Below are 27,866 nucleotides of genomic sequence, written 5' to 3' on the forward strand. Positions count from 1 at the left end.
CTGGATCCCCAGACCCTATGTTGGGCACTGAGCATGGAGCCTGATTGGGGTTCTGTTTCCCTCTCCCTCAGCCCCTCCCCTGCTCATACACACACATACACACACTCTCACTCCCTTAAAAAAAAAAAAAAAAAAGAAAGAAAGAAATTTAGTGACTTAAAAATATCTACTACAGTGTGTAAACAATGCAACATATAGTAATAAAACCAAGAAAGGCAAGTAAAAATAGGCTATCACACTTAATATCCACATTTTACTTAGTGACACTAAACACAAACCTGAGGGAGTTTTTTATCCTCATCAGACAAGCAGTCTATGGCATTACTGAATACTTCTTCAACCATCTTCTTTTCTTCATCTAAGAAAAAATTCAAAGGAATATAAATATCTAAGTCAATCAGTGATACACCAAACTTCACAGATTGCCAAGATTATAGGTTTATAAAGAATAAACACAGAGTATTTAATATAGAAAACAAAAGTAGATAAAAATTACTATTTAATAAAATTTACTGCCTTTCAAAATATATCTAACAGAATTCATCCACGAATAAAAGTACTATCTTGTAAAATTAACAAAAACTACACTAAGTGCCATATATCTAAGTCTTACAATTACAGATCACAGGGATAATTTATACCCGTTATTGAGGAAAATGAGATTTATAGCAAATAATAGAGGCTGCTATTATTAACTGTTAGAGGAGCAATGCCAAAGTCGATGCCCTTAACTATTATACTGCCTTCTTGTACAATGTCTACTTAATAATAGGTAGTCAATAAATATTTGTTCAATTTATCTATATGACCTTGCAACATTAAGCAAATGCAGCACTGGTGGTCATAAGGAAACACGTCTAAGTAGAGCAATTCACTCAAGTAAAAAATAAAATATTACTAACTTTAGGAGTTTATGTGGGATATCTGTTTTTACTTTGTCAATGGAGAAGTAAAAATTAGCTCTAAAATGCATGGGTTTAATTAATAATGCTTTGCTAATGAAAGCAATACAACGGATATTTGATTTTGGATGATTAAGGATATTATTTACTTCTCATTATATGGGATTACATAGGTAAAAGTATAAACTGAATAATAAATGGGCTTGTATAAAGTATGCCAAATTTTTGGCTAGGTTATGCTACCATCTTGCTGATAACCTCAAGTGAGTTACATTCACAGATAGTATGTGGGAAAAATTTACTAATTTAATACAAGTTATCTTACTTTATTTATTTTTTATTTATTTTTATTTTTTTAAATTTATTTGACAGATCACAAGTAGGCAGAGAGGCAGGCAGAGAGAGAGAGGAGGAAGCAGGCTCCCCGCTGAGCAGAGAGCCCGATCCAGGGCTTGATCCCAGGACCCTGAGACCATGACCTGAGCTGAAGGCAGAGGCTTTAACCCACTGAGCCACCCAGGCGCCCCATCTTACTTTATTTAAAGGTTATATCACAATTAGGTAAAGGGCAGGTCTTCCTGGTTTGGATTTTTAGAAGAACGAAGTACAGTACTCTCTACACAGAAAGTGATTTGACCAAGTAACCTAGCCTTAAGTCGTCACACAGAGAGCCACAGTAACAAAGGAGTTTATGGCAATGAAGTACAAGAGGGTATAATCCTAGTATTTTTCAGTAGGGCTCTTTGGATTTTACACAAAGCAATGTACTTACACCTTCCAATAAAACAAAAGGAAAAGAAGGAAATGATAAAACAAGGTCTCTTATAAAACTGTAATGAGTACATTACAGTAACTGTAATGTGAACTGCATATCCTAGCAATACATAACAGATTAGTCACAAGATTAATCTTCTTACTAAAATATTTATATTTACTTTCACGTAACATTAAAACTGTGTTGAAATTATACAGTACCTGTGTTAAAATCTAATTTGGTCATCTGAAGTGCATAGGCTTCACAATCTTTCTTACTGAAACTGAAAATAATTACAGGTTGAAAATTTCTTTCCATAATCATCTTCACGATCTTGAACACATTGGACGGTCCTGCAAAAAGAAATATAAACCACACCTAAAAATTAACTCAGAATGGATTACAGACCTAAATATAAAATCTTTAACTATAAAACTCTTATAAACTATAGAGGAATAAATATCCATGATTTGCTATTAGGCAAAGCATTCTTAGGTATAATACAAAAAGCACAAGCAACAAAAGAAGAAAAACCAGATAAGCTGGATTTCATCAAAATTAAAAACTCTGGTACTTCAACAGCCACCAACAATAAAGGGAAAAGACAACCTTTACCCACAGAATGGGGAAAAGTAGGTAAGGGTCTACTATTCAGAGTATATGAAAAATTCTTATAATTCAACAACAAAAAAAGACAATTTCATTTTTAAATGGGGAAAAGATTTGAATAAGTATTTCTCTAAATAAGACACACAAATGGCCAATAAGCACATGAAAAGATACATCATTAGCCATGAGAAAAATGTAAATTAAAACTACACTGAGATACCAGTTCATATCATTATGATGACTATATTAAAAGAGATTACAGTGAGTACTGGTAAGGATGTGGAGGAAATGGAAACTTCATACTCTTTTGATGGGAATGTAATATGGGGCTGCCACTTTGGAAAATAATCTGGCAGTTATTCAAAAGATTAAACACAGAAATACCATGACTCAGAATTCCAATGCTAGGTATACATTCAATGAGAAAAGAAAACATACGTTTACATAAAAACTGGCAGATTACAAATATTTACAACAGCATCACTCACAAGAATCAAATGTTCAACAACTGATGAATGGATAAATAAAATGTGATACATTCATTTAATACAATGTTTTTTTATTACAAAAGGAATTAAGGACTGACATGCTGTAACATGGATGAACCTTGAAAACACACTAAGTGAAAGAAGCCAGATGCTAAAGACCACACAAATTATGACTCCATTTATATGAAACATTCAGAAAAGGAAAATAAGAGATAGAAGGTAGATTAGTGATTGTGTAAGGCTGAGGGGCAGGGGAAGAGGTTAGAAGAAATGAAAAATAACTGCTAAAGGGGAAAGGACTTCTTTTTGAGTTGATGCAAATGTTCTAGAATTAGGAGTTGCATAAGTTTGTGAATATACTAAAATACACTGAATTATGCACTTAAAAATGGCAATTTTTATGGTATATGAATTATATTTCAATAAAAAAATTGTGATGGCTGCATAATTCTGTTACATAGTAATAACTATGAAATTATATACTTTAACGAATAAATTGTATAGTACATGAATTATATCTCAATGTCATGTATGAAAAAAGAGACGAACCTTTATTTATCCAATTTTATCTTATACTATATAGATCTTTATATAGCTTCCTGAGGGGAAAAAGTGAACAAAGTTCCACATTACCTTTTGTTCCTCCTTTCCGTCCCTTCTGATCTCCTTTTGCCAAATCACCAGCATCTCGAAGTACTTGCATTGCAGTATTAAAATTATCTTCTCTGAAGTCACCCTGGAATCAGGTATTTTCTAAATAACCTCACTAGTATTTAACCACAATACAAACATTTTTTCATACCTCAAAACAGAGCTTCCTCAAAAATAAAAATAATGCAAAAATTATTACAAAGGTCACTGAGAGAGTTAAAAAATGTTGTATATAATAGGTCATAAAAGGGAGAGAAATTAAAACTGGGAAAAGCAAAACATAAGATATCTGAAACATGTCCTAAGTCCCTATTCTTCAGGCATTTTAAAACACTGGGAAAGAAGAAGGAAAAAAACTGGGAAAGAAGAAAAATCTTCATTTATGCGTAAGACAAACACAAGTCTTAAATATAACTTTTGAAATAAAACTACATACAAACCCAACAATTCTGGACCACAAAACTACTTAAGAAAAAAAATGGACTTCTACCATTCTACTTCAGTTTAAGTAAGAAATAGGTACGAACAAGCAAGGATGACATTATAGGTAAGAATCACAATTACTCCCAGTGATGGGTAATAAGGGCAAGTATTGCAGTAAGCACTGGGTGTTAAACACAAATAATGAATCATGGAACACTACATCAAAAACTAATGAAGTACTTATGGTGACTAACATAACATTTAAAAAAATCATAATTACTCCCTTACATTTTCATCAACCACAAGGTGCAGGCCATCTCCCCCTGCTGGAAAAATGTAGTGTTGCAAAGGAGTAGGCCGATAGTCTGTGTAAATTACATGACAAGGCTGTAAAAAAAAAAAAAAGGAAAAAGAGAAACAATTAAACACATAATTTTATTTCTTCAAAATAATATTTAACCTACCTAGAAGACCTTGAAGAAATAAACTTTTGAATTCAACATTTCAAAAAGAAAAAAAACTTAAAAAATTTTTAAAACCGGGCAAGAGAAAAATGTGGAAAAATTAGGTCTATTAAATTATACTACCATCTATTCCCTAATCAGGGCCAAATACATGATGTGTTTCAATAATGATCTTGGATTCATACCCTAGACCTGTGATGCCATAATTAAAGACGACGCGTATTCCTACACAGCAGTAGTATGGTGACAGAGAATACTCCTTGAGGTAAAATGGGATTTTTTTTGCTCCACAAAGGTTTTTCAGAGCTTTACTAAATCAGCATGTTGATCTAGCTCCTCCAGAAGATCAAACAGGTTTCTATCCTACAGAAGCAACATGGATATTATAAAATCCCATAAGAGAGCTTATAAACAGATAACGGTTTGTAAGAATACTGGTATAAAGGGAAAAAAAGGGCAGGAAAGTTGGACTACAAAAACAAAAGGGAAACACAGTAAAAAGACTGACTGTGTTAACATAACAAGAATCAAATCACATACTCAGGAGATACACAGCTTTTTCCCGGTACTGAGGTCTTAGAGGAAATTCTCTACCATAAGGCCTCACTCAACAAGTAAATGCAGTAATTTCCAAATCTGGCAAATAATCAAGATCAGGTTAGGAGCTTACAAGCCCCTACTCTCAGACATGCTGATATACTGGGTTTAAGATGGCACTTACAAATACACACTTGTGGGGCACCTGGGTGGCTCAGTGGGTTAAGCCTCTGCCTTCAGCCAGGTCACGATCTCAGTGTCCTGGGATTGAGCCCTGCATTGGGCTCTCTGCTCAGCACGGAATCTGCTTTACCTTCTCTCTGCCTACTTGTGATCTCTCTCTCTCTCTATTAAATAAATAAATAAAATCTTTAAAAAAAAAAAAAAAGAAAGAAAGAAATACACACTTGTAAGAGGCTAGTCAGGTGACTCTGACAAGCCTGCACTTTATGTGAGACATAGTTTCACATTAAAGTCTTCTTAATCCTAGGCAGCATCAAGAACAAAGTATAAAAGACAGCAAAGCCAACTTCCAATGTTTTAAATACTGAAGACATCAAAAAGAAAGAAAATACCTGCTTATGTAAATGGCAGATCCATTCAGCAAACTGTCGGGCATTTGGAATAGTAGCCGAAAGAAACACATAGTGGACATTGTCAGGAAGCAAAATAATAGTTTCTTCCCATACAACACCACGCTCTGGGGAAAAAAAAAATATATATATATACACTTTGGAATTCAGGGTCACTTTTTTAACAAGTTATCTAAAATTATTATCTCTCAAGCTCAATAATTAGAAATGCAGACCACTTTCCACAAAGATATGTTTAGCCATAGACCCTTAATGAAAACTACTTTCTTTCTTAGCATGAATTTATCCAATAGAAAGTTAGTAGACTAAACCACTAAAACCACAATGTACTCTGAAACAACAGCCTGCAAAGAGCAGCTCCAGACTGAATACTTTTCACACAGCATAACAAGAGTCCCATGACATTGTAAACAGTATTTCCATCTCACTTTGAGAAACAAAAGTCAATGGCTTGTAGAAAAGTTACAGCAACAAATTTTAAAGACACACCATTACTACACCATATAACATCTTTCATCCAAATCACCCTCATGATCTCTACACCTGAAAGACAGATTTCATTAGCAGCAAAACTATGCCAGTTTTTATTTAATGGGAAAAACTAGAAAAACCAATTTGAGAGTTTCCCCCTAAAATAAAAAATCAGGAGCTCCTGGGTGGCTCAGTCATTAAGCATCTGCCTTCGGCTCAGGTCATGATCCCAGAGTCCTGGGATTATTGAGCCCCACATCGGGCTCCCTGCTCAGCGGGAAGCCTGCTTCTCCCCCACCCCCACCACTCCCCCTGCCTGTGTTCCCTCTCTCACTGTCTCTGTCAAATGAATAAATAAAATCTTCAAAAAAAAAAATCAATACAGGATTCCTGATTTTAAAACCTAAACAGCTCTGGTCAGAACTTAATTTAATTTTATGAATTCGAAAGCAGTGAAATGTTTAAAGGGCAAATGATTTCATAAATTGTTATTACTTTCACTATAAATACAGGCTAACTCAGGGCCTTATTTTAAACAAAAACTAAGTTTTAAGTGTGGACACGTTAAACATTTAACTTTTAAATGTTAACAGTACCCCTCCCAGTTCCACTCAAAATTCCAAGTGACTTACTTTTGCTTACAATAGTGTCATAGTTCAAGTAAAAGAATATTTTTTTCTCATTTGTATTTCATAATCCCTATTTAGTATTTTTATCATAAACCTGCATTTCTTAGTTTTTAAAAACTAAAATACTAATAAAATCAAGTAAGCTGGAGCACCTGGGTGGCTCAGTCATTAAGTGTCTGCCTTCAGCTCAGGTCACGATCCCAGGGTCCTGGGATCAAGCTCAGTAGGAAGCCTGCTTCTCCTTCTCCCTCTCCCTCTCCCATTCCCTCTGCTTGTGTTCCCTCTTTCATTGTGTCTCTCTCTATCAAATAAATATATAAAATCTAAAAAAAAACAAAAACAAAAACAAAACAAGTTAACTCTAGGCTAAAAGCTTTAAAAATTTCCTTAATACTTATTTTACTTATTTTGGAAAGTTCTCTATTAAAATCCAAATAGCTTAAGGGTGCCTGGGTGGCTTAGTTGGTTAGCTGTCTGCCTTGGGCTCAGGTCATTATCTCCCGATCCCAGACTGAGCCCAGTGACAGGCTCCCTGCTAAGCGGGGAACCTGGCTCTTTCCCACTACCCTACTTGCTAATGCTCTCTCTCTCTTCCAAATAAAAAAATTAATATTAAAAAAAAATAATAAATAAAAAATAAAAGTAATCTAGTCTTAGTTCTAATTGTTTATTATAAATTTGTATTTTCACACCCAGAGTTACTATTTAAGAAGCTGAAGTTAAAAACCCATCAGAAATACTGTACCGTGTTACCCACAATTTAGTTTATTAGAACTCTAGACACATGAATAGTGAAAGCAAAATTTAACAACTACTTACTCAAAATTCCTAATGCCCTTTTGAAGGAAAATATATGGCACACATCTCAGCAACACAGGAGAACATACCTGAATCTCTCATGTAATGAATTTCATCAAATATGACCCACGCTACTTCTCGCATAACTTCTGAACCTCTGTAGAGCATGCTTCTCAAAATCTAAAAAAATATAAACAATTTGGCAAAATTTGGCAGTTCTTTCTAACGAGGAATTTTGGAAATGCTTTAATAGAAACATTAAAATAATTTAGGTTACTTATCTTAAATATATCTCATAAATCAAATAATAGTCCTTCTCTCATGAAACCAAAATAAATGACTTCTCAACTTCTCAAGTTAGTATTCAGGTACAATTCATGGAGAGAATTATTATCCCCTCTATCTACATATATCTTAAGTATGAAGCCACCTCACTGTACATATAACACTCATCACAAGATCCACACTATCTAGGACATGAGAGTAACTTAAAATTATCTTCAATTCAACATATGGTACTTTATACTGTTTACTGATTTTTTTCTACTTCCTCTCACAACATGGATACTTTCTAGCAACCATATCCTGATTTTTGACTTAAAGAAAATCTATACATGGAAAGAAATTCTGGGAACGGAAAGTTACTTTGGGCACCAAAATGAAAAGTGAGCAATGCTTCTGGCTGGCTCTGCAGGCCAGAAGTTAATTTATGTTCTCTACAGTACCATGTCCTTATAACATGCAGGGATATAATTCAAGAATGTATAAAAGTACTTGGTATAGCCAAGACAGCTAACTGTGTTCAAAACACAAGATATTTTAAGTATTTAAGTTTTAAGTAAAATTTAACTGTGACTGTGGGATAAACTTAACTTACCTGGACATTTTTCAAAAAGTTATTTATGTATTTATATCAACTAAAATGCAAAAAAAAAAATCAAATGGAAGGAAAAGCCCCGACTTACATGAAACTATATGCAGAACTGTCAATGTATTTCCATGTCACTGACAATAAGTCTTTAAAAATACTTGGGAAAAAATTCTATCTATGTCATATGACAAAAAAAAAAGGATTAGTAATTTACAACTAAACTTATGGAATTACTACAGCACTCAGAAAATAAAGTATTATATTTTATCTATATAGAGCAACTGATAAAGCCTTATATATTCTAATCGTAGATATATTAATTAAAATTAAAAGGGAAAAATTGGATGAGGCACCATATAAATTACCTCTGTAGTCATAACAAGACAAGATGCTGTAGGATTAATAGTAACATCTCCAGTCATCAATCCAACATCTTGAAATTCTTCATACATTTCCCGGTATTTCTGGTTACTCAAAGCCTTAATTGGGCTGGTAAATATTACACGCTGTTTTTCCCTTAAGGCCAATGCAATGGCGTATCTAAAAATGTGAAACCAATTAAGAATAAAGCATGTAAAACCTTTTCTTTAAAGTATATAATTTGTAAAATTCTATTAATATATAAATTATGTCCCAACTTCCCCTAATTACTTATCTTAAAGGGACTTGGCAGAACAGGAACATCTTGTTCTGTTTACTAATGACAAGCTATTTAAGTAATAATTAATAATCATTAATAAAGTAATGAAATGTAGTGGTCTAAATAAACAAGAATATTTAACTATGGTCTATTGGAATTAATGTAACTTAACTGCTAATATCAAAGGTTATTGATGATTACCCTATTTCTTGGAAGTAAAACACTTTTGATTCTATAAAAAAGTTGAGAGCCTCTGCCCATCAGTTTATACATATATAAAAAATTAGCAAACATGAGAAAATGAAGTTTTGTTCTTCTGAGTTTCAAAAATAAGTTCATCCATATGTACTCTTTCCCCACACGTAATAATTATCAAATCATTCCTTGCCGGGGAATTATGACTGGTTCTAATTTTGTAAAAGATCTTCCACAACTATTAGCAAAATGAAATATAGTAGTTTTGTAGCTTGTTTTTTTTAAAGATTTTTATTTATCTGACAGAGAGAGATCATAAGTAGGCAGAGAGGCAGGCAGAGAGAGAGGGGGAAGCAGGCTCCCCTCTGAGCAGAGAGTCCAATGCGGGGCTCGATCCCAGGACCCTGGGATCATGATCCACGCCGAAGGCAGAGGCTTTAACCCACTGAGCCACCCAGGTGCTCCAGTAGTTTTGTTCTTTTTTAAGGTAAATTCTATTAAGTATTTAAATAAAGACCATGAAATGATAACTAAGGTTAGCACTGTGGTAGAGTCTCCTTGTTTAAAATAAAATTCTGGCCCAAGATAGGCTTATAACCTGTTTGCGGAAATAAAAATAATATTCATCACAGCTGTATAAACATATTCCTCAAATAGTGAAATAAATAATTAAGTGTCGAAACATGGTCAAATACATAGTTCAAGAAATAGGTATGAAATAGAAAAGGATATAAAGATGCTATAATATATTATCTAAACTGTCCACTTCTGAACAAAAAATTAGAAGATACAAAAAGAAAAAGGGAAGTATGATCCATACTCAGGGAAAAAAGCAGTCATGAGAAACTTTAATTCTTAGTGGGTCCTGATGTTGGACTTAGTAGACAAAGACTTAAATGCAGCTATCAGAAACACGTGCAAAAAAATGGAAGGAAGCCATGTTCTAAGAATTTAAAAAAAAGTAGAGGGTAATTATTCAACAAACAGGCCATCAAAACAGAGAAGCAGAAACTATGACATAAATAAATGAAAACACTACAGATGAAAAGTATAACAGAAAGGAAGAATTCACTAGATGGGCTCAAGAGCAGATTTGAGATGACAGAACAATGTAAATATGAATATCAACAAAAATGATCAAATTGAAAGAAACAGAAGAAAAAAATAGAGAACCTTGTGTCCCACTGGAAGTTCCAAAGTGAGGGAAAAAAAAGTATTTGAAAAAAAATACAATGAAAACTTCCTAAATTTGTTTTAAAAAATATTAATCTACAGATCTGACAAGCACAATGAACCAAAGCAGGCAAAAGTAAAAAAGAAGTACACATGGAAATACTGTCAAACTCTGAATAACAAAGACAAACAGAAAGTCTTCACAGTGGCAAGAAAACATTAAACATTGGGAAATATTAAAAGACCGAAATCAAACTTTTGGAGATGAAAAATGCAATGTCTGATTTGAAATACACTGGATAAAAATAAAACAGATTAGATATTGCAGAAAAATGATAAATATACTTTAAGACCTATCAAGAAAAGGTGTCCGACGTGAAGAAGAATCAACTCCAAAAAACAAAATAGTAAGAAACAGAGTATAAGTGGGCTGTGAGATAACCTAAAGTGGCATGACAGAAGTTTAAGTGAGTCCCCAAGGAATAGGAGGAAGGGAAATGTTTCAAATAAAAAATAGGTGAAAGTATCTCAAATGTGATGAAAACTATAATAAACATACAATCTGAGAAGGCCATCAAACTCAAGTATAAGAAACTTGAGAACTATGTAAAGTCACATCATAACCAAACTGCTTCAAAAGAGTAATGAAATTAAAAATAGCCAAACAGGGGCGCCTGGGTGGCTCAGTGGGTTAAAGCCTCTGCCTTCGGCTCAGGTCATGATCCCTGGGTCCTGGGACCGAGCCCCGCATCCGGCTCTCTGGTCAGCAGGGTGCCTGCTTCCCTTCCTGTCTCTCTGCCTGCCTCTCTGCCTACTTGTGATCTCTGTCAAATAAATAAATAAAATCTTAAAAAAAAAAAAAAAAGCCAAACATCCCATCAAAGCAATATGCAAAGAAGCAGGAAAATACTGACCTATAATGAAAGGAAAAGTCAATCAGAACAGATGAAGAAGTAACACAGATGAAAAAACCAGCAACCAGGACATTTAAACAGTTTTTAACAGTCATCCGTATGTTCGAGAAACTAGAAGAGGGACGCCTGGATGGCTCAGTTAATTAAGAGTCTGCCTTGGGCTCAGGCATGATCTCAGGGTTCTGGAATCAAGCCCACATCAGGCTCTCTGATGAGGCGAGGGGGGAGTCTGCTTCCCTCTCTCCCTCCCCCATGCTCGTGTACTCTCTCTCTCAAATAAATAAAATCTTTAAAAGAAAGAAAAAGAAGCTAGAAAAAAGTTAAGTAGTAAGCAGAGATGTGGGAAATAAAAAGTAAAAACCACACACACAGATAAACTTCTAACAAGGAAAAATATAGTATGAGATGAAAATGCAATGAATGGGATTAATGACCTTATAGGCAATGCAGAAGCAAAGATTAATGAAATGGAAGATACAGCATTAGAAAAGGTCCAAATAAAACATACAAAATAGTATACACACAAAAAAACATACTATCAGTAAATCATGAGACAACTTTAAGTGGCCTAATGTAATCCTAATTATAGTCCTCAAAGAAGAGGAGCCATAGATAACAATGAAAAAACAAATCCAAAGCACAAGAAATATGAAAAAACTACATCAAGCCTCACCATAAACTGCTTAAAACCACTGATAAAGATAAAATCTTAAAGCAGCCAAGTAAAAAAGATGCATTATCTGCAGAGGAAAGGGGATTTCCTGTCATAAACTATACAAGTCGAAAGGTACTCTTAAAAGAATCAGAATTCTATATAAAGTGCAACTATCTTTCAAAAATGAAGACAAGGTAAAAGGTATTTAAGACATGCAAAGGTTGTAAGAATTTTTCATCAGGATATTTGTACTACCATAAACTGTAAAGGAGTTTCTTCGGGAAGAAGAAAAATAATTCCACACAGCAATCTGAATCAAACAACACATCAAAACATATCAAAATATTTTGAAATCATATCAAAAGTATTTCCTAAATATACCAAGTCACACAAAACAAAATCTGTGGGGCAGCTACAGCAATATTAAACAAATATATATACCATTAAATGCCTGTATTGGTAAAAGAAAGGTCTCAAATCAATGACTTCACCTCTCCTCCCTAAAAAACTAGAAAAAGGAGATCAAATGAATCCTGCAAATCCAAATCTAAATCTAAATCCTAAAATAGAAACTAAAAAAACAGAGAAAAATCAATGAAACCAGAAACTTGTTCTTTGAGAACATCAGTATGACTGATAGACTGCTAGCAAACTAATCGGTAAAAAAAAATAGAGGACATCACACTAATATCAAAACCAGATAAAGACACTACAATAAAACTGTAGACCAATATCCTTCATGAACATATATGCAAATAATAATCTACCAAGAGGAACTTTTTTGGGGTTCCTACATCCCACAGAAACATGGTGGGGGGCTCCCCCACTCACACACCAAGCAATTCTTACTAGCAGGGTGTCTTGGGAATTCAATTAAATGCTGACACTCCCCAGAGATAGCATCAGATTATACAGATTAAGGACTCAGTTCCTCAAAGACTGCCCTCTAGCCCCCAATTGCCAGTAGCAAGCCCCAGGCCAGTTACCTGTGCTTCTGACCAATAGGCTTCAGACTGAAGGTTCCAACAACTTCCTCCTTGGTATTGATCAATTTGCTAGAGTGGCTCACAGAACTCAGGAAACACTTACTTAACATTTATCAATATATTAAAGAATATGGGAACCTAGGTGGCTCAGTGAATTAAAGCCTCTGCCTTCGGCTCAGGTCATGATCTCAGGGTCCTGGGATCGAGGCCTGCATCGGGCTCTCTGCTCAGGAGGGAGCCTGCTTCCCCCTCTCTCTCTATCTGCCTCTCTACCTACTTGTGATTTCTGTCAAATAAATAAATAAAACCTTTAAAAATATATATATATGTATTAAAAAATATAAATCAATAACCAGATGAAGAAATATGTAAGGAAAGGACGAAGAGCTTCCATGCCCTTCCTATCCAGGAGCACACTCTTCCAGAACATCTATTTAGGGACATCTGCACATGTTCCCCAACCTGGAAGTTCACTGACCTGAGTCCTTTTGGGTTTTTATAGAAGTTTCACTCCATAGTCATGACTAAGTCATTGGCCATTGGCTGATTCAACCCCCAGGCCACTTCCATCTCACCTCCCTGAGGTCACGCAAGAGGGTGGATGGAACTAAAAGTTCCAAACCTAATCACACAAGTGGTTCTCCATCCAAGTGACATCTCTAACCTTGCCCTATCACATGAAATTCCAAGGGTTTTAGGAACTTTGACTCAGGAACTGTGGATGAAGACCAAATAAAAACATGAAATGTGTATTTGGTCATTCCAATGAACAAATATGTATTTCTTATAAATCACAATATTGGTCTTTATTCATAGGGTTATATATTATCACAACCCCACAGGGTTTATTGCAGGGTTTATCTCAGAGTTGTGTATTATTTGAAAATTAATGTCTTCATCATAGTAACAGAAAAAAAAACCATTTGACAAAATACAACACCTAAATATTCTGTATGTGCGTGCACACACACATACACAGACACACACACACGCAAACTTGGAATAGAAGGGAACATCCTCAAGTTGATAAAAGGCATCTATGAAACACCTATAGATAACAGCATGCTGATGGCACTTAATATTAGGAACAAGGCAAAGATGTCCTCTCTCATCACTTCTATTCAACATTGTACTGGATGTCCCAATCAATGCAATAAAGAAAGATATTAAAAAGTATTGAAAATAAAAAGGAAAAGTGTTTTTATTTACAGAAATCAAACAGAGAAACTTAAACTTTAAAATGGTGAAATAAGAAACAAAGTTATTTTAAAATTTCATTTAAAAAGCACAAGGAGAACAAAAATGGAACAGAGGAGCACAAGACAGCCAGAAAACAATTAACAAAATGGCAGTAGGTACATACCTATTAGTAATTACTTTAAATGTAAACAGACTAAATTCTCCCATAAAAAGACAGATGGCTGAATGGATTAAAAACTACACTCAGCTATATGCTACCTAAAAAGATTCACTTCAGAGTGTAAGGACACACACATACTAAAAGAGAAGGAATGGAAAAGGATATTCCATGCAAATGGAAACCAAAAGAAAGCAGGGGAAACTATACTTTTATCAGACAAAACAGACTTTAAAACAAAGACTATAGAGATAAAGAACAACATTACATAATAAAAGGGTCAATCCAATAAGAGGATATAAGATTAAAGCTAACACGGGAATACCTACATATATAAAACAACTATAAACAGACCTAAAATTTCCTTTATTTTTTTTTTAAAAGATTTTATTTATTTGACAGAAATAGAGCATAAGCAGGGGGAAGGGCAGGCAGAGGGAGAGGAAGAAGCAGGCTCCCCGACAAGCAGGGAGCTCGATGCGGGCCTCGATCCAAAGGCTGATGATTAACCGACTGAGCCACGCAGGTGCCCCTAAATTTCCTTTAAACAGAAAAGCTACTCACTCAGCGCATACAGTCTTTCCCGCTGATGTGTGTGCAGATACTAAAACAGACTGGTTATTATCAACACACTGAATGGCTTCTCTTTGAAAAGCATCAAGAATGAATGGGTATTCCTATAAAAAGAAAATAATAATATCTGCATGAAAATTATCTAACCATTATCAGAACACACTGAAAATCAAGAAATGCTACCCCCAAGAAGCATTCTGGGAGCATTTCTTTATGATTCGATTTAGGAAATACGCCACCCAATACAGAAAATTAGGAAGAGTAAAAAAACACCTTTCACTAAACAGCAAAGAAGTTAATTCTGCGGTCTAATTTTTAACTTTGTTAATACACACATTATGTTAGTTACTATATAGTAACATTACCATTTATCAACATGTTTCGTGGTAGGCACTGTGCAACACATTTTCCATATATTATTATTAAAAATCTTCACAATAACCCCTAAAACAGATATTCTTTCCTTTCACAGATGGGAACTCTGAAGCTCTTAAGTCCCTCAGGTAAGTTCACTCAGCAGAGACAGAATACAGATCTACTAGACTTTTAAGAGTTCATGCTTACTCCATCATTCTGCCTATTTCATTTTAGAAAATATGACTTAGAAAATTCCCATCACTTAAGTTCTATGAAAACTTCCAAATCCATTTAATGTAAGCATCAGAGTTTAAGTTTCATTAGAATTTTGTTAAACTACCAAAACTATGTGTATAACTTATTATACACATGCTTTTTTCCCTAGAGAAAGGTTGATAGTTTCCCTTTGATTCTTTAAAAAGACGGAGAACCATTAACTTTCATTTTAAAAAATCTCTTCACATGATGCTTTTTTTCTTTTTATCATGGTTGTTTACTTATTTGGTTCTTACTATATTTGACTTCAGAAGGCTTCTTCTTGGTTTATATACACTGGGAAGTATAAAAAAAATCTCATTTGAAAGCATTTATCTTTAAGATTTTTAGAAAAGAGACACAAAACTGTACAAACTGTATTGTCTATCATACAGACCTTTGCGGCTTTTCCAACTCGAGGTTTAAGTGGTAAATAATCTTCATCTGCAGGAAGTGCAACCTGATGTGAAAAAAAAAAAAAAATCACCAACTTACTATTTGGAGAGCTGATACATTCAACACCCCATAATTTATGACAGTTTGAAAAATGTAAGTGATAGTGTTCAATACAGTCTTAGACACTGTAAAATCAAATAGCTGCCTTTAAGGACAAGACAAGTACTAAAGTTAGAATAATCAAAAAATCTCTACCTGTGTTTATCTAATGGTAACATAATTAACACCTAAGTTTATCTCCCTGAAAAAATTGTGTTTACTAAGGTCTAGGGCCTATCCAAGCTATCTTTGTATTTTCTATAGCCTGATACTAATAAAAGCTAAAAAAAAAAGCTGAAGGGACATAAAAAGGGATGTTACTACACGAAAAGAAAATTATGAGGAATAAAATTATATTCCCTATTTGCTAATACAAAACTTCTTTTCCTCCAGTGAAAATTAAGATCTGAAGAGCAGTTCATAATGTATCTAAATTCCCAAGAATCAAACCATTTAGTATATAAATCCACAGGGGCAAAATAAAATACACACAACGATTAGAAATAATTTACAATTATGAACAAAATTTCAGTAAGTATTACATGAGATTACCCATCTGAGAAATACTAAGAGCTTGGGGGTAATTTCCAAGCTGACCCTTGAACAAGACAGGATTTGGGGCAACAACTTTCCCCAGCCTCACTCTGAATGTCGAAAATCCATGTGTAACTTTGGATTCCTCCAAAACTTACCTATTAGTATACAGTTAACCAGAGGCCTTACTGATGACATAGTTAAACACATATTTTATATGTATACTATACTCTTCCAATAATGTAAGCTAGAGAAAAGAATATAATTTAAAGAAAATCCTAAGGAAGAGAAAAACAAATTTATAGTACTGTGTTTATCAAAAAATACCTTTTAAGTGGACCTGTGCAGTTCAAAATCACATTGCTCAAGAGTCAACTGTATAATCACAGTAACGTGGGTAGTATTTTGAAAAGATCTAAGTAGATCCTGATTATAATTAAGAAAACTGAAATTTAGTACATTATGAAACCTAATGAATACCCAGTAAAATGAATGTGCTAAAAGAAATGTGACACTCTAATGGCTAACAGACACATGAAAAAAATGTTCATCATCATTAGCCATCAGGGAGATTCAAATCAAGACCACTCTGAGATACTACCTTACACCAGTTAGAATGGCAGAAATCAACAAGACAGTACACAACAAGTGCTGGAGAGGATGTGGAGAAAGGGGAACCCTCTTACACTGTTGGTGGGAAGGCAAGTTGGTGAAGCCACTTTGGAAAACAGTGTGGAGATTCTTTAAGAAATTAAAAATAGAGCTACCCTATACCCTGCAATTGCACTACGGGGTATTTACCCCAAAGATAAAGATGTAGTGAAAAGATGGGCCATCTGTACCCCAATATTCATAGCAGCAATGGCCACAGTCGCCAAACTGTGGAAAGAGCCAAGATGCCCTTCAGCAGACGAATGGATAAAGAAGATAAGGTCCATATATACAATGGAGTATTATGCCTCCATCAGAAAGGATGAATACCCAACTTTGGTATCAACATGGATGGGACGGGAGGAGATTATGCTGAGTGAAATAAGTCAAGGAGAGAGAATCAATGATCATACGGTTTAACTTACTTATGCAGCATAAGGAATAACACGGAGGACATCGGGAGAAGGAGAGAAGTGAGTTGGGGAAATTGGAGGGGGAGGCGAACCATCAGAGGCTGTGGACTCTGAGAAACAAACTGAGGGTTTTGGAGGGAAGGAGAGTGGGGGGGTTGGGTGAGCCTGGTGGTAGGTATTAAGAAGTGCATGTATTGCATGCAACACTGCGTGTGGTGTATAAAAAAAATCAATCTTGGAACACTGAAAAAATAAAATTAAAAAAAAAAGGGAAAAAAAAAGAAATGTGACATTCTAAATGGAACTATAAAGGGGAGACAACAATTAGAATTTCGTATTGCACACATTAAGAAAAAGTAACTTATCAAGTGTTTTTACTAATGAATGAATGAATAGTTCCACGGGGTAAAAAATAGTTTTCATTAGTCTTTTCCCTTAATACTGTAAATTCTCCTTTATTAGGATTCTAAGAAACTTCTAAGTAGTTTCTGATTCCCAGCTTGTTTGATAGTTAGACAATACTTATCCTAAATTTCAGGAAATGTCATGCTTTTGTATACCTCCATCTGTTACAAATATGATCAAAGTGAGTCTGTCCAAGAAAGCACAACCCTTGGTACACTGAAAAAATCAAATTTCTGGTTCTGGAAATCTGAAGCCAAGACCCCAGATCATAGTATTATTCCCATCAAATATGATCAACCTATAGTGCTGTATCAGATGAACTGAGTGACCCTCTCACATCTCTCCCTGTCTCCATCTGCAACAATGAGCCAGTCCTGTACATGTGTGGGGACATTGCTAGTACATATGCCTAAGTTCCAGCAAATACCATTGAAATTCACCCCCAAGTCACTACTTCTCAGGCTGAGGGGTGACATGTCTGTGCCCTAGAGGGCAGATGTGGGAATGAGACCCCTGGTACATTCTATGACATAAAGAACATCACTGAGGAGCAATTAATATGTTAACTTCTGCAAGATTTAACAGAAGAAAGAGCAACAGATTATGTTTTCACATGTACGAGAATCAAAGAGTTTTTGTTTTTATTTTCTGAAAACAGTCTGGGTAACACTATCATATGACAGGAAAGACACTAAAGAATCAGAAAAATAGAAAACCAGCAAAATGATCAAGAGTCAAATAAACCTCCCACATAGTCACTAGTGACTTTTGCCACAGCAGTTTGGGAGAAATGGAGAAGAAATCTAATTGCAGTATATTTAAAAATGAATGGCAAGTTAGAAAGTCTAGCAGGGATTCTCCTAGCAGAGCACTCAAAAGCAACTCCGAAAAGGGACATCTCTTTATCTCTTTGTAATCAGTGAATAATACAATGTTCCTGTGTCTCAAAAGATATATATTGAAATAATGACTACAAAATGGGGGGGAAACCCAACATACTGGCTGTAAAGCAACCTAAAATAAGAGAAGTTTCTGAATATTCATATGCTAATAGGAAAGAACAACGAGAGAAGATATTTGATGCCAGAAACTATCAAGGGAAAATGGACTGATTTAAGGCTTTGTGAAAGAAAGGTAAGTTACAATCGAGCACATTGGCAAAACAAGTCTCCCTAGCATTGCCTTTTCCTTTGAGTGGATGTGACAGGTACAGACAGGCATGGTGAAGAAGGTTATAAACAAAACCTGATAGCCTCTAAAGAAGTAAAAGCTATAGTTGGCTGCAAAAAGTGAGTAGTAACAGGATGGACTGCAGGCAATTATGGAGAAAAAACTTTTGACCTCTTAAGAGCAAATTTTGTGCCCCTCACCATCTTTTTAAGACCAGAGCATTGAATAGGGTCTAACATAAGTACTGAATGAATGATCAAATGGGTATTACAAAAGCCAAGCTAAGTGCTATTTTAAAGGAACATAAAGGAACTTATGAAAACAAGTGCAAAAGAAGAGGTATTTTAAAAACAAGGTTCTAAATGTCTATCAAAAGTCATTTTTCTCAATTTGGAATTACTCTGCTTACTCAATAAAGTCTTTTAATAAGACTTATCAATTACCTGTAATAATAATTTGTAAGGCCATATTGTAAAGACAGAAGGCTCAGTATAAAGAAACAGTATTCAGTTCCCTTATGTCCCTAATACTTTATAAATTCTTACTTCTAAAGGGTTATGAAAGCTATCAGAGACTACCACCTTGTGGCGAATAATGAAATTGCAACATACCAGTAACCAGAGCAAGACACGAAAAAGCACGTGACCTGTAAAATGGCACTATTACTTGACTTCAGGAGTATGGGACTGAACATGTACTGAACACCTACTCTGTGCCAGGTCCCTTACACTAATTTTTTTCTATAATCGTCACAATCACCCCATGAGGTAAATCCCATTATTCCAAATTTAAAAATTAAAAAAAAAAAAAAGTCAAAAGGTTAAGAAATTCACCTGAGACTGTAGTTAGATAAAATGCTGTGTCAAGATCTGAGTTCAGTTTAGAATACAAAGCCCCAGATCCTTCCACTGGACTACATACTCCACAGGAACTATTATTGTTTCCAAAGCCCCTAAGACTAAACTGCTTGCTAATGATCATACTAGACAGCCCAAAGCAAACTCCCATTGATAACACCAACTTCCTATATACTCTTTGTGCTTACCTCATGTGTACACCCTTCAACAGTTTCAACAGATTGCACCTTGACTCTGGGCATCAAGTCTGCCAAACTTAAAAAAAAAAAATTATTGAAGTTATGTTAAAATAAATTATTTTTTGTAATTAGATAATAAGCCTCTAGTCTTTACTGTTAAGGAAAATGACACTGCCCAATCATCAGTATTAAAATTGGAAAAAAGTGGCGCCTGGGTGGCTCAGTGGGTTAAGCCTCTGCCTTCATTCAGCTCAGGTCATGATCTCAGGGTCCTGGGATCGAGTCCCACATCGGGCTCTCTGTTTGGCAGGGAGCCTGCTTCCTCCTCCCTCTCTCTCTCTCTGCCTACTTGTGAACTCGCTCTGTCAAATAAATAAATAAAATCTTTAAAAAAAAATTGGAAAAAAAACTACTATTAAGAATATACAGGGGCGCCTGGGTGGCTCAGTGGGCCTCTGCCTTCAGCTCAGGTCATGATCCCAGGGTCCTGGAATTGAGCCCCACACTGGGCTCTCTGCTCAGCAGGGAGCCTGCTTCCTCCTCTCTCTCTGCCTGCTTCTCTGACTACTTGTGATCTCCCTCCGTCAAATGAATAAATCTTAAAAAAAAAATTATTAAAAAAAAGAATATTCAAAAAAAATTTTGGATTACTCAAATCTATGCTGAGAATTCAAAATGATCAGTTAACATCTATATTTACAAAGAAAGTACAGATGCCAAGGGGATTATTCAAAGAATTATGTCAGGGGCACCTGGGTGGCTCAGTGGGTTAAGCCTCTACCTTCAGCTCAGGCCATGATCTCAGGGTCCTGAGATGGGGCCCTGCGTGGGGCTCTCTGCTCAGCAGGGAGCCTGCGTCCCCCCCCCCCTCTGCCTGCCTCTCTGCCTACTTTGATCTCTCTCTCTCTGTCAAATAAATAAATGAAATCTTTAAAAAAAAATTATGTTAGTTTAGTTCCAGTAACAATTAAAAAAAAAAGAACCTCTCCCTCCAACGTATTGCCACTACTTCAAAACATGAAGCTGGTTATAAAAACCATTACATGATAGAGAGTACAAAATAAATCAGCTTAATATAGACCTGGCTATAATTCATAGAAGTGTTCCTTATTCTCTTCAAAATCCCAAGTTCTTATCTAGGTTCCGTTTAGACTCTGAAAAGGACATGATTGTGGATAAACTGAAGAAAAATCATACTTTGGATAAAACCCAAGGGTTACTACAATAAGCAACAAGGATTTTAAATTGCAAATATATTGTAACCTATTCCAGTGGCTTTGGAAAACGGTGCACCTGAAATATTTCAGTGACACATCTATCACCATTAATAGTAGCTACTCCTGTTAGCTACAACAGCTGATTTAAAAAATTCACAGAAAGAGTAAATTTTTCACAGTAGCACCAAGCCAAAATATGGCATACAAGAAGAGAGAAGCAAAGCTGTGCAGATTCATCACTGTAATAACAAACAGGTCAACCTAACTAATTGGTATCAACTTCTACAAGGAGAAGAGCAACCAGTTATTTCAGTCACAGATATCCATGGGTCTCCCTCACTGACAGAAGTCTTGAGATTCACAGCCACTCTATTGCAACATGTAACAGTAAAAATCTAATTCCTCTTAATATTCCTTCTCACTTATACTTTCCATTGGGCCAGTTTTATTCTTTCCACTTTTTCCACTCTCAGCGATCCTCTTCTTGGGAGATTAACAAATAAAGGCAACGTGGGGGTATTTTTCTTAAAAAACAAAACAAAACATGAGGCTTCAGGATTCTTTTTCAAAGTTGGGATCTAAAATATTAAAAGATAAACCTTATCTATATTGCATTCCATTTCTCCAGATGTTCTAAACAGATGTTCTATATTTTTGTATGAATATGTAACTAAAAAATATTTTTCATTTAATTCAACAAACACTTTAATAAAGTAGCAACATATAAGTAACTTTCCAGACTTCATGCAACCATCTAATTTAAGAGTTACTAACATTTATGACAATGGAAATACTACCTTAAATCTTCGGTTACTGATTCTTCCACCCTAGGCTTCTTTCCAAAAATGGGTTCATCTGTGCCCTCAAAATCTGCATCTCTCTTGGTTTTTCCAGTATTAGTTGACTCTGATTGCAATTTACCATCAAAACGTTTCCTAAAAAGTAAATGGTTTAGAATCAATTCTGCAGTATCAGTTCTCACTTGAAGGGTGATTTTGTAAATTACTATTCAGTATATAATAGACATCATTTACAGAAAGCCATGCAAGTAGATGTTACAAATCAAAACTGGCTAAAAGCCAGAATACCCTAATAAAACTGAACAGTACTCTTTTGAAATTTCATATTTTCTTGTAAGTTTTGCTTTTAAAAATATTCTACAGCTCACATTAACATAATTAACATCATACTTTTAAAAATTTTAAATTAAAACAATGTTAAACACATTTACATAAGCACCTTCAATAAAAACTTAATGCTTTTGCTGGTCCCATAATTATTACTATTAAAGAGATAATTTTTTGTGATTGGAGTCACTGGTCAAAAGTACTGACAATAAATGGTATTGGTGGGCTAGAGATATCCAGATAGGAATTTAACCTGACCTACATGCTTGTTACATGAAACAATCAATTACATGTGGATCTCAGATCTAACTATGAAAGGCAAAACAACAAAGCCTCTAGAAGAGAAAACAAAAATATTTTCATGTTTTACTAAATAGGACATAGAATTACTGATCAAAAATTAAGTCTGATAAGTTGGAGTGCATTAAAACGAAGAATTTCTATTAATCAAAAGATATCATTAACAGAGTAAGGGGCAAGACAAAGAAGACATCTGAACCACATATAACTGACAAAAGTCATATATCTAAATAAAATATAGGGGGTGGAGATTACAAATTTAAAAATAAATAAATAAATGAGAAAAAAGAAAAAAAAAAAAAAAAGACCTGAACAGGCATTCTACAGAAGAGGATATCCAATCGGCCAGTAAGCATATGAAAATAAGCTCAAAGTTAAGTATTCACAGGGAAAATGAAAATTAGGCTATACTCAATCGGTGGCTCTCAAATTTTTGAACTCTGAATTCCTTGCAAGTCTTAAAAATGATGGAAGATTTCAAAGAATTTTGCTTATGTAGTTATACCTACTGGTATTTACCACATCAGATATTAAAATTGGGAATTTTTAAAATATTTACTTCATTCTAAAAGTCATAACAAAACCATAATATTATCATAAATAACATCTGATAAAAAGTATTTCAAAATGAGAAGAGCGGCACTGTTTTTTATTTTTACAAATTTCTTTAATGTCTGGCTTAAGAGAATACATCTGAAGCCCACATCTATTTCTGCATTCAACCTGAGACAGGTACCATCATGAATTTCATGAACAATGCTGAGCCAAAGGCAGACACAAAGGAATATATTCTGAATGATTCCATTTACATTATATTCACAAACAGAAAAAAAATTGTATGTTTTCAGGATAGTCACTTTTTCTGGAGGAAAAGAAGGATGTTTGATATATTTTATATTTTCTCCCAAATGAGGGTTACATCAGTATATTCATTTTATGAAAATTCAGCTTAAGGACTTCTACATTTCTCTTTTTATGTTTTACTTAAAGAGAAAAGTTGTTTTTGTTTTTTTTTTAAAGAGTAACAAATAGTAATGATCTGCATGCTTGAACAATCTTTCCATAACAAAGTTCCTTCTTTGACACTTAGCAAAACCTGAAATTTATAGATCCTATTACTCCCAATTTAGTCAGAAAGGTATTCACTCTTTTCCCACGTTTCCTGCTGACTACTTTGGTGAATCTCTTTTGGACAAGCCATCAATATCCTTGGGCCTCAGTAAAGTAAGACATTTGGATGATATCTAATCCCTCCAGTTCTAACATTCTACTATTCTATCCTTGAATTATTAAGCATCAATAAAACCATTACAATTAAAACCATTACAAGAGGGGTGCCTGGGTGGCTCAGTGGGTTAAAGCCTCTGCCTTCGGCTCAGGTCATGATCCCAGAGTCCTGGGATAGAGCTTCGCAGAGCTTCACAGAGCTTCGCATCAGGGCTCTCTGTTCGGCGGGGAGCCTGCTTCCCACCACCCTCCCCCCCCCCCCCCGCCTGCTTCTTTGCCTACTTGTGATCTCTGTCTGTCAAATAAATAAATAAAATCTTAAAAAAAAAAACCATTACAATTAAAACCACATAACTGTAATGTAATAAAACCATTACTATGGAAACTTATGTTGACAACCATAAAACAAAAACATTTAGTTTGTATAACCTTGAGAAACTTAAAACCTAAATTTATAGAACACTTTCCTTCAGAAGAGCTATATTATTCATTATTGTATGTTAGACTTTAAGGTCTCCAATTATTTATTTCTCTTATAGCTTGGTATGTCAGTCACATGGGGGAACTTGCACACTTGAAACACCTGAGTTAAACAGAAGGATGGAAATAAAAAGTGTCATAGATAATAAGGTTACTCTTTAAGAATAAGTTTATTTTTTTCCAAGATTTAATTTTTAATAATCTCTACACCCAGTCCAGAGCTTGAACTTACAACCCTGTGATCAAGAGTCGCACACTCTAGCAAGTGAGCCAGTCAAGCGTCCAGAAGACTAAGTTTCTGATTTACTGAAACTGCAAGAAAATATTATTTCTAGACATGACAACCACATCATGGTATCCTACATAGAATCCTTTTCTTATACAGGATATTAAAGCTACTAGCAAAATATGAGTATGTCTGTAGATTAGATAATAGCACTGTATCAGTGTTAATTTTCTAATTCTGGTAATTGTTCTCAGGACTGAGACATGGACCCCACTGTGGGGTAGAGAAGAGAGGCACCATTCTGCCTGCCACATTGTTGAAAACACAAAATGGTACATCTCCTGTGGAGACTTTGACAACACCCAGCAAAATTACATATGTTTACTCTTTAACCTCTTTAACCTTGTAGGAATCTACCCCAAAGAAAAAATAGCAAAATAATTTTAAAACTAAAAAAAAAAAAAAAAAAAAAAAAAAAAGGAGGGTGCCTGGGTGGCTCGGTCATTAAGCATCTGCCTTCAGCTCAGATCATGATCCCCAAGTCCTGGGATAAACCCCACATCGAGCACCCTGCTCAGCGGAAGCCTACTTCTCCCACTCTCCCTGCTTGTGTTCCCTCTCTCTCTGTGTCTGTCAAATAAATAAATAAAATCTTAAAATAAACAAATTTAAAAAGACAAGGACGTACAAGGCTACCTGTAATAGTAAAAAACTGAAAATAACCCAATATCTATTAAAAGAATAAATATTACATCCACATAAGGAATTACAACCATGCAGCTATAAAAAAGAAACAGCTCTATATATTAACATGGAGTTATGTCTGTTTCATCACGCTAAGCGAAAAATGATGAAAAACAGTTCTTATACGGCATCTTTTGTGTAACAGTGAGTGGAGAATGCAGACACAGATATGCACATGCACATGAGTATTTTCAAAAAGAAATAATGAAAAGAAACCCAAAACTCAAGGGCAGAGAAAAACAGGCCAGAAGACACAAAGATAAAAGCAAGGATGGTCTGTTTTATACTTATGATTTTGGAACTCTAAAATAATGTTTTACATAATTTCTTAAAAATTCCTAGCAATCCTCAAAAGTAGAAAATAAATTGAAACAAATGAACCCAATACATATCAAATTGGTAGCACAAACATTTAGAAAAGGAACTACTAAAGAGTATTTTCCTTGTATGATGTATTTTTCCAAGGACAAAAAGAATCACATATTAGAAGCACAAACTATTCAATGTTCTATTCTGAATGGCAATAATATATTGTTATTTTTGACTATTAAAAGAATAAAATTTAAATATGTAATTATCATTAGGTATGAAGATTTTCCACAAAAAAGGTCATACAATTATCAAAATCAAAGCCAAATAAAAACCCTGTAATATTAATTACACTCTAAATGTCAGTATGCACTTTATTTTTTCTAAAAACAGTGATTCCCCAGTTCATTCCACTATAGAGGCCTAAAAGCAATGAAATCCTGAAGCAATGAGCACTCTAAGCACCAAATAACATTTTCCACTATAAGGAACTGGAGACCCTTTGGAGAGATCAGATTCCAGGTTTGGACTGAAAAATCATATTATGAGTCCAGAAAATCTTTTGCCAAAAAGCACAGAGGCTATCAAAGCCTGACTAAGCTTGCCAGAAAAACACAAGGGCCAATTTAAAAAGTACTCATTGGTAGGAATATCAAAAATAGTAATGCAAATGTCTCAAGTGTCCACCAAAACATGAAGGTATAAATATATATGGTATATCCATAAAACTGAAAAGAGGAACTGGAGACACATGCCTCAATTGAGTCAATCTCCGAAGCACTAACTATGAGAAACCAGGCAAAAAAGGAATATACACTGTGGTATTCCATTTAAATTGAATTCTAGAAAATGCAAGTTGTTCTCCAGAGCCAGAAATATGAGGGGTTGCCTGGAAGCAGGGCTGGAGAGAGGAATGCATTACAAAAAGGCATGCAGAATATTTAGAGGTCTTGGAAATGTTTAGGATACTTTAAATATACACCAATAAAGCTTAAAAAAAAAAAGATTAAAAAAGAGTGCAGACGAGTGCAACATACCAGATCATAAAAATCCATTCATTCATCAAAAAGCTTAACATATAATCATACAACCATGTTGGTCACCATGAGAAGTACCTTAGGGCACAACTCATTTCTCCTCAAACCGATCAAGAATCAAGCATTTTCCTGCTTTTTGTCTATGAACTGCGTTTCAGGGTAAACTGCTGATAAGAGAATTTTCTTTTTTATAGATGAATTTGAGGTAATAAATGCAGAAAGGATAAAATAGGAAAAAAAATCACCATTTTGCCAACTATCACAGAAATAAAATAGCAAAGCATGCTAAAGCCATTATGTGAAAATTTGAAGGTTCATCTTTTTTAACCCACTCACCCATCTTAAAAACTACATGTCTCATGATGTAATGCAACTGAAGCGCAAAGCAGCACTATGAATTATTCCTATGTAAACTGAATCTTATTAACTCTCTACTATCAGCGGTGTCCAATAAATATATACATACACAATGCAGACTTCACATGTAATTTTACATTTCTAACCATATTAAAAGTATTAAAATCAGTTTTAATATATTTCATTTAATCCGATGTATAAAAAATACTACCAATTCAGTATACATCAAGATAAAAATTAATGGGCTAGTTTGCATTTTTTTCAAAAGCTGGTGTATATTGTACATTCAGAGCACTTCTCAATTCTGACTACAGCTTAAGTGTGTAAAACCTACAGGGGCATAGCAGGTATTATACAAACTACACAGTTAAAGCTTTGGATATAAGGACAATTAACAGTAAATACTTAAGGATATAAGAGCTCGTTGTATAACAGCATAAGAAAGCAAATTCAAGTTTTAGAGACTATAGAGGACAGAGGACAGAGAGGTTCTTCATCTCAGCTATCCCTCCAAAAGACATCAATGGCATAGGGAAAAAAGAGGGAAACTATTATAGAATAAGACTTCGGGGATGTACCAACCAGAACAGTGTATGAGCTTTGTCTGAATCCTGATTCACATAAACGAAGTACAAAAAAGTACCTTTGAGACAACTGGGAATTTCTCATTCTGGACTGAATATTCAATGATAGTAAGGAAATGATGTAAATTTTCTGGGGGTATAGTAATGGCATGGTAACTATGCTAGAAAAAGGTGTGCTTGGATGGCTCAGTGGTTACGCGTCTGCCTTCAGCTCAGGTCGTGATCCCAGGATCCTGGGATGGAGCCCCACATGGGGCTC

At 34.8% G+C, this 27,866-nt stretch overlaps 1 protein-coding gene across 1 annotated transcript in view; it reads right to left on the bottom strand.

Moving 5' to 3' along the window:
- Nucleotides 1-27,866, bottom strand: part of MTREX (Mtr4 exosome RNA helicase) — a 119,460-nt gene that overhangs the window by 88,539 nt on the left and 3,055 nt on the right. The window contains exons 2-12 of the mRNA XM_080803307.1: nucleotides 22,014-22,151; nucleotides 20,009-20,075; nucleotides 15,693-15,755; nucleotides 14,675-14,787; nucleotides 8,556-8,730; nucleotides 7,409-7,499; nucleotides 5,404-5,528; nucleotides 4,116-4,214; nucleotides 3,387-3,489; nucleotides 1,878-2,009; nucleotides 279-358 (exon numbers count right to left, since the gene is read on the bottom strand). Of these exons, the coding sequence (XP_080659433.1) occupies nucleotides 279-358; nucleotides 1,878-2,009; nucleotides 3,387-3,489; nucleotides 4,116-4,214; nucleotides 5,404-5,528; nucleotides 7,409-7,499; nucleotides 8,556-8,730; nucleotides 14,675-14,787; nucleotides 15,693-15,755; nucleotides 20,009-20,075; nucleotides 22,014-22,151 (1,186 nt within the window). The remainder of the gene's footprint in view (nucleotides 1-278; nucleotides 359-1,877; nucleotides 2,010-3,386; nucleotides 3,490-4,115; nucleotides 4,215-5,403; nucleotides 5,529-7,408; nucleotides 7,500-8,555; nucleotides 8,731-14,674; nucleotides 14,788-15,692; nucleotides 15,756-20,008; nucleotides 20,076-22,013; nucleotides 22,152-27,866) is intronic.

The sequence above is a fragment of the Martes martes genome (genome assembly GCF_963455335.1).
Source record: "Martes martes genome assembly, chromosome: 5".
NCBI classification, from domain to species: domain Eukaryota; kingdom Metazoa; phylum Chordata; class Mammalia; order Carnivora; family Mustelidae; genus Martes; species Martes martes.